Consider the following 7,831-nt stretch of genomic DNA (forward strand, 5'->3'; position numbering starts at 1 on the left):
AGTTTGTATTATAGGCTTAGAATTTATTATGTGTTCACGTTAACAGTTTCAGAAATTTTGTATTGGAATAGTCCAGAATAAAATTTTAGTTCTTATTTTAGACTCGCGCTTTTAAGAGTTTCTAAACTGTAGTTTGACTATTCAATATAAATTCGCCATTGTATTAACAAATCAAAATGGCGGCTTGCAACTTTATGTTTAATGCTGTTGTCAGTCGCTTGGACACACCCAACTGGCAAGATTTGGATATTCAAAAGCTAAAAGTCGTTGCTGAACTCAATAATTTACCATTAACAATAACAGCGAGTAGAATTAACATGAGCGATGTGGAGCCGCAAACTGGCATTGAGTTCAGCTCTGGAATTGAGCAATTGCGCTTGAATCTCATACAGTGCGGCATGCCCATAACTGTTTTCTATGGCGAAGAAATCATAGGCAATAGTCTGATTAATTTTCCGACAACTGTTACTGACTTGGTAACTGAGGACATGGGAAACATTATGCACTGCGGCAGCTGCAGCTTTGAAAGGCAGGGCGTGGTCTTTGGCAGCATTGAAATACTTTGCTGCCTGGCCACAAAGTGCGATGAAGATGCAAAGTAAGTAGCATTAGTTATAGTTATAATAAGAGTGTCCAATTATATGACAATTTATAGTAAGTCGAAAAGCAAACGCTTGTGCTATCAAGACAATATTAATCCCGAAGACATTCTGTTTGTTATGGCCGACACCGAACGCTGCCCCTGTCCCTGTGATCCTTGTCTAGATACGTGGGTGGACGAAGATTCAGAACAGGATCATATACAACTGGGCTTTATGCGCTATGAAAGCTTTAATGCTAAGCAGCTAAAGCCTGAAGTGAACTTTATGCACGATCCTACAGGCAAATCCATCTGCAATGAAATAAAGGTATGCATGGCTTTAGTTAAGGCTTAGCTAAATTTGTGTTAATTGCAGCAAATGGCGCAAGACTATGATGATATTGTCGAGTCGATTGCGAAGCTTAATGGTCAACGTCCAAATTTTAAGCCAACTGCGCACAAGTCGGAGCTGCAAGTCAAACAGTCCAAACCATTTGAGGAAACTGCCAAGAGTGAACCAAACTATGCGTCCTGCTCTTATATGCCTGTTACTCAAGTGAGTTGTCGCTGCAAGTCCAAGTCATCGTCTAGCGAAGGACAAGCTAAGGGTCAGCGCTGTCCTGTCTGCTTAACCGACAGAACTTGGTTGCCCAAATTCACTGCCTGCCCCAAATGCGGCGCTAAGCCAACACCAGCGGTGGCTGAGCCGCCGGCGAAGCCAAAAGAACCGACGGCGGAAAAAATACTCATCGAGTATCTTGGTAAGCCGCCCCCCACCATTGACAGCTACTGCGCAGATCCTTGTGCAAAGCCACAGGAAAATGAAGACACCGAAGATGAGTGTCGCTGTTATTGCAAATGCAAGTACAACAAAGTTTGTGCCCACTGTCGCATACGTGAAATGGTCGCGGATGTGTACAAGGCCAAGAAGCGACTGAAGCAAGCGAAATGCATCAAGCCTGAGCCACGCACAGCTGAAGAATGCTGCGTGCTGAAAAAGAAAAGCTCTGAAAGCTTTCGACCCTTTTTGGAGCAAGTGTTCTCAGAGCTGCGAGATCTCTACGATCTGAAGAGTGCCAGAGGAGAGCCCATACCGGAGACCCAGAAACACACCATCGTAGAGCCAGGTCCGAGCACAGCGCGAGTCTCCCATAGAAGAATGACACTCGGCGAGAATAGACCACGTCGCAGCGGCAGGCAATCAATGATACAGAAGGGTCATATACCGGAAAGTCGACCAATGCAATTTGGGCATAAGCATTGCCTGGAGCGCGGCCACAGCATACCCAGTCGACATGGCTGGAACTGGCTTGCCAGCACTGAAGCACGCCGATATGGCTGGCGACCAGGCTGCGTAACCAAGCGCATCAAAAAGCTGATGAACTTCTTCTTGGAGTACACGCCAAAGAGCAAAGAAGTGCTAGAGCAGCAGCAAAAAGCAAAGCAAGCCAAGCAAAATGAGCGACCCATACTCAATGTGACCAAGCGTAATGGTGAAATTTTCATTACTTTGACAGCTGTGAATAGTGCTGAGGTCCAAATGCAGCCTATTGAGTTCCGCGTGGTGAAGAGCGAGCTGGCCGTGGCGCTTAGAGAAATCAAGCGCAAGCTCAAGGACGCAGGCTTTCGCAAGTGCGTCTGCCACCAAACTTTGTCGCTCTGCACTTGCCGCGATGAGCAGGAGAAGGCAGAGCTTAGCCAGGCGCTGCAGGCAGAGTGTCCGAGTCGTCGCATGCAAAGCTGCGTGCAGGAGCATTTGATATTAACCGATACCAGTGACAGTGAAATTGAATTTGATTTTGATGTAACGCCGCCTGCAGGCATCAAGAAGTGTAGTCGCTCCTATAAGCCCCAATTGACAACGACAACGACACAAACAAACAAAGCTGATGTCAAACTAGCGCCTACATATCCCATGCCGCTCGATCCTTACTATCGCCCATATGACTGCGCTGTAGCTGATCGTTTCATCAATACAGCTTACGGCCAGCCGGGTGAAATTATCTTTGAGGATGGCGTGTTTGCCTATAGGCAGGGCGGGCCACATGGCTTGTCTGCGCAGGCGGGCGGCAGGCCCAAGAGCAAGCTCATTTGGGGCGAAGCTCGTGGCGGGCCCATGCGCGGCGGTGGACGTTTTCTGCCACAAGTCTTTGGCGGCAAGTCATTTCCATATGCTCCAAAGCCCAAAGGCAAAAAGAGCAGCAAACCAATACCGGTTCGCATGCCCCAGCGTTTCTACAAAGCAGCTGAGGAAGCTAAGGCCAAAGAAGCTGCAGCGGCGGAAAAGGCGAAAGCCAAGAAGGCCCCGGACATGATGAAGTACATGATGGCCAAGGGAGCCATTTCCGTGCCCTGGAATCCAAATGCCAATGCCTACTAGCAACACATTTTACTCTAGTATGTTATTTATTTATTTATTTATCAACAGAGCATTTGATTTTATGTACACATTTTAAATTTTCATGGAGCTCAGTCTTCAAAGAATTTTCCCCCAGTACACGTACAATGTATAAAAGATAAAGAAAAAAATCTGCATAAATTAAACAGTTTAAAAAATTTTAAGTATTTGTAGTTGTGGTATCTTCATGCAACAGCTGAAGATTACAGTGTGTGTCACAGAACAGTTGGTAGCATAAGTAGCGCAACAGTGTGTAAAGATGAGTAATGAAAAGTGTAAGTTTGTCATTGACGTGATTGTGACTCACTTGGCGTTGGTCAAGTTTCCCAAAGCCAATACCCAGCTGCTGGAGGTGAACGGCAATGTGAACAAGGTGCAGCTAAAAATCACTTCAAGCCGCATCAATGTCGTTGATTTCAAAGCCGGCGCAGGCATTGAATGCATCGTGGAGCCGGACAAGCTGCGCAAGAATCTGGACCAGTGTGGCATGCCGTTGCAGGTGTTGTACAATGATAAGTTACAGGGCACCTGCCAAGTGCTGTTCCCCACAATGGTAATCGATCGCATTGGCGAGGGCATGAGCGACATCATGCACGTGGAGTCCTGCAACGTGGAAAAGGATGGCGAAATAATTGGCACAATTGAAGTGCTCTTTCGTTTGATTATCAAGTGCGATGAGGATAACAAGTGAGTGAAAGTTAACGACAGTTTAGGCCAGTTTAACTGACCTCGATCATATTTTGCAGACCAGAAGATCGCGTTTGTCGCACTAATGTGGGCAAGACAATAAACGCACAGGACATTATGTTTGTTATGGGCGAATCTCAGCGCTGCGCCAATCACTGTGATCCTTGCGAGGATGCCTTGGCTACTGAGCCTGGCGACGAGCAGATGAATCTGGACTTTTTGCGCTACAAGAGCTTCAATATTGGCGCAGCGCGTCCAGCCACAAACCTAATACACAATCCTACAGGCAATGCTGCCTGCTGCGAGCTGCAGAAGATGGCGCAAGAGTGCGAGCAGATTGTTGACTCCATTACGAAGGCCACAGGACAGCCTAAGCCTTTGAAGGCGCCCTGCCGCAGAGATCAAGAATCGCCGCTAGGCCAGCGTTGCTATAGTCCGAATCGAGATGAAGACAGCGGCGATGGACAAGCCTTTCAAGCTCAGCCACATTATCCCTGCTTTAACTACTTGCCCGCACGCCAGGGTGAGCAGCCGGATTTCTGCGATCCCAATCTTATACCAGTGCCCATAAGCGATGAGCGCAAGCCAGACATTAAGCCGCCTCGCTTTTGTCCCGTCTGCCTTACCAATATGTCCTGGCTGCCCAAGTTTGCCGCTTGTCCCAAGTGCGGCGTTAAGCCAATGCCAGTTATTGAGGAGCGCCACAAGGATAAGAAGTTGACCGCAGAGAATATACTGCAGGAATATCTGGGCAAGTCGGCTGGCAAGCGTGGCGATTACTGCATCGATCCTTGCGATAAGGACGACAGCTCTGATGAGTGCAAATGCCGCTGCACTTGCAAGTATGGAAAAATGTGCGCCCATTGCCGCATACGCAGCGTCTGCGCGGATATTTTCAAGTCCACCAAGGGCATCAAGGAGTTCCCCAAGCCAGAGCCAGGATCCTCGGAGGACTACTGTGTGGTCCGCAAAGAAAGCGGCACTAACTGTCGTCCCTATTTGGCGCGCGTGTTCTCGGAGCTGCGTGATCTGTACGACATAAAGGACACCAAACGATCCTCGGAGCTCAATGTGATATGCAATAAGGTCAATAATGTGAGAAAGACAAAGGTGTCGCGAGTTAGGAACACAACTTCAGTGGCCGAGCGACGCAGGCAGACTATGAACAAGATTGCCAAGAAGCCAAAGGAAGAGAAGCCAGTGCGGCATAGAACTATGAATGGACATAAGAATTGCCTCAATACACCTGCGCCCATCTCGCCGCGTCATGGCTGGGGCTGGTCAGATAGCGAGGAGGCACGCAAGAATGGTTGGCGACCCGGCTGGGTGCGCAAGTCCATCAAGCGATTGATGAAGTTCTTTCTCAATAAGCCGCCAGAGAATGCGTTCGTCAAGTGCAAAAAGGTGCTGGCAGCGGAGAAGGCGAAGGAGAACGAGCTGCCCACGCTGCATGTCTACAAGCAGAATGGCGAAATCGTTGTCACACTCCGGCCAGTGCCCAATCCTAACATTGAAATGAAGCCCATTGAGTTCCGCATAGTGAAGAGCGACTTGGCAGTGGCCATGAGCGAAATCAAACGCAAGCTCAAGGACGCTGGCTTCCCCAAATGCTGCTGCCATCAATCCGTAATGCTCTGCACCTGTCGCCCACACTTGGATAAGAAGAGGCTGGAGCATGCGCTGCAGCGTGAGTGCCGGCGTCGCGGCATGGAGAGCTGTGTGGAGCAGCTCGTGCTGAGTGACACCACGGACACTGAACTGGACTTTGACTTTAATGTGACACCACCGGCCTGCATGCCACAGGCAACGAAGCCTGTGCGGAAACATACTCTCAATAATGGCACACAGACTGATAAGAAGCCTGTGAAGATACCGCAGAAGTATCCAATTCCATTGGATCCATATTATCGCTCGTATGACTGTGCGGCGGGCGATCGCTATACAGGCACAGCCTTTGGCTTTCCTGGCGAGCAGGTGTTTGAGGATGGCGTGTTTGGCTACAGAGGTGGCGGCCCACATGGTCCATCTGCTGCACCAGGCGGTCGTGGCAAGATTCCTGGAGTTTGGGGCAGTGGAGCTGGCGGACCTATGCGTGGTGGCGGCAGATCTGGTGCGCCGGGCCAAGGCGGCTACGGTGGACCCGGCGGTGGCGGCGCTGGTGGCCCTGGGGGCGCTGGAGGACCTGGCGGCGCGGCTGGCATGTTCGGCAAGGGATTCCCAGGTGCTAAAGGTTAGTGACGGCCTGCTTGCCTTGCTGAACATGTTCTCTTGTTTCTTACTTAATGTTTTGTTATTTGCATTGCTCAATCAATTTGGTTGATTGGGCAATATGAATAAAAGGAACAAGTTTACTTGCTCAGTTGGGTGAGCAGCTAATTTATATGCACTGTCTTCTTACTCACCCACTCACTCACCCACCCACTCAAGGTGGTGCTGGTGACAAAGGCCCTAGTGCGCCAATACCGGTGAAAATGCCGAAGCGTTTCTTCAAGGCAGCCGAAGAGGCGGCGAAGGCGAAGAAGGAAGAGGAACAGAAAGCAATTGAAAAGCGCAAAAAGGGACCCGACATGCTAAGGTATCTCATGGGCAAGGGCGAAATAGCTACACCCTGGAATCCGCGTGTCTCTAAAAGCGCCAAGCAAGTCTATTCAAAGACCGGTCCTGTCATTGGACCCGATGGCTACACCGATGCCCAACGCAAGCGCATGCAACTGCGCCAGATGCCCATTCCGCCACTGGATAGCATGCCACGTCTGGGCAAAGGCTTCGATCCCTGCGCGCAGTTTACGAATGAATGTTACAATCCTTGCTGCTTCGACAATGCCTATTGCTACTACTGCTAGCGCAAACAGATGCAGACAATTTTCGCAGACAAGCAATTTATTTATTATAATCAAATTTCGAGTGCGCTTTATAAATTATGCAGTTGTTTTAAGACTTTACGTAGTTACAATAAGCAGCTTAATAAATTATGCATAAACATGAGGCAATTGCAATTACTCTCTACACAGCCTTGGAGCAATCTGCAAGTGCTCGCATATGATTATGGGGATTATGTTGTAAGTTGAGCGCACAAGTGTCAAATAAAATTATTAAGTTGCAAGCAGGCAAGCAGCATAAGTAGATGTTTGGTTTTTTAGTAATGTGCATGTCTAACTTGGTTTGTGTAACAATAAGCTGCTTGTTATTTTGCATTGAATTATTGACGTTAACGCAGACAGGAATGCATAATCTCTATGATACTTGATTAACAAGCGTTTGATATCTGAGCGTTTGGCAAACTTAACTCTGAAGCTGTTGCCTAATTGGCGATTGCCAATCAAATTGCTTTGCCCTGCATACAGATATATATAATTACGGTAGCATTGCTGTTGCCCACATAATGAGCAGCAATTTAATACAACAGCAGCACAAAATTATTCGTTAGTGAGCTGAGATATACATGAAAAGGCTCTTTCAGTTACACAAACGTAAAATTTTAATTAAACAGCAAGACAAATGGCGCATTAACTGATGAGAAAGTCAAGCATATTTATTAACACGTTCCAATTAAAGTTAGATCAGCATTGCCAGCAGTTATAACATTTGAAGTTACAATCTTTAAAATGATTTTTTTAATGCCTGTGCAATGAACAGCGCGCACTGATTGCTGCCAGTTTGAGCAATTGCTGTTTTGCATAAAAAACTATTTAATAACCTCTGTGTGGCAGCAACATTTATTTATGGCAGACCCCTAGCTGGCACTATTTTTGAAGTGTTTATAAAGTGAGCTCTGGACTCCGTTGCATAAAATATGAATTTGATATGCTGTATTTAATATTAGGGAATATTACATTCAACATGCATACTACATTTTGATTAGACACTGAAACGCGACGCAGGCTTTGCATAACAAATGTGCCACATTCAAGGGTCAACATGTCGAGGTTACACTTGGCGCAACTTAAGCTGAATATTTTATGTACAAAATACTTTTTAATTTACGCATAAAGCCCACTCAACAGTTTCTGTGTGTGCAGTGAAAACAAACAACATGCCAAGGCGCATTAACAAATACACTGCAAAATCAAATAAAATATTGTATAAAGTTCCGCTGCGAAAAAGAATGCATAGTTAAGTTTTTATTAGTGCATTGCCGGATTGGGCTTGCTGCCACTCTCGATTGC

The 7,831-nt window shown here is 47.2% G+C and overlaps 2 protein-coding genes across 2 annotated transcripts; both read left to right on the forward strand.

Moving 5' to 3' along the window:
- The first annotated feature begins 64 nt into the window (after positions 1-64).
- Positions 65-2,976, forward strand: LOC108603470. Its single transcript, XM_017992309.1, has 3 exons — positions 65-598; positions 656-908; positions 957-2,976. The coding sequence occupies exons 1-3, from the start codon at positions 177-179 to the stop codon at positions 2,958-2,960; spliced, it is 2,679 nt and encodes an 892-aa protein (XP_017847798.1). The 5' UTR covers positions 65-176; the 3' UTR covers positions 2,961-2,976.
- Positions 2,977-3,211: 235 nt separating this feature from the next.
- Positions 3,212-6,645, forward strand: LOC108603468. Its single transcript, XM_017992307.1, has 3 exons — positions 3,212-3,665; positions 3,725-5,895; positions 6,093-6,645. Exons 1-3 carry the CDS (start codon positions 3,238-3,240, stop codon positions 6,506-6,508), a joined length of 3,015 nt encoding a protein of 1,004 aa, XP_017847796.1. The 5' UTR covers positions 3,212-3,237; the 3' UTR covers positions 6,509-6,645.
- The last annotated feature ends 1,186 nt before the right edge of the window (positions 6,646-7,831 follow it).

This window comes from Drosophila busckii, chromosome 3R (assembly GCF_011750605.1).
Source record: "Drosophila busckii strain San Diego stock center, stock number 13000-0081.31 chromosome 3R, ASM1175060v1, whole genome shotgun sequence".
In the NCBI taxonomy this organism is placed as follows: Eukaryota; Metazoa; Arthropoda; class Insecta; order Diptera; family Drosophilidae; genus Drosophila; species Drosophila busckii.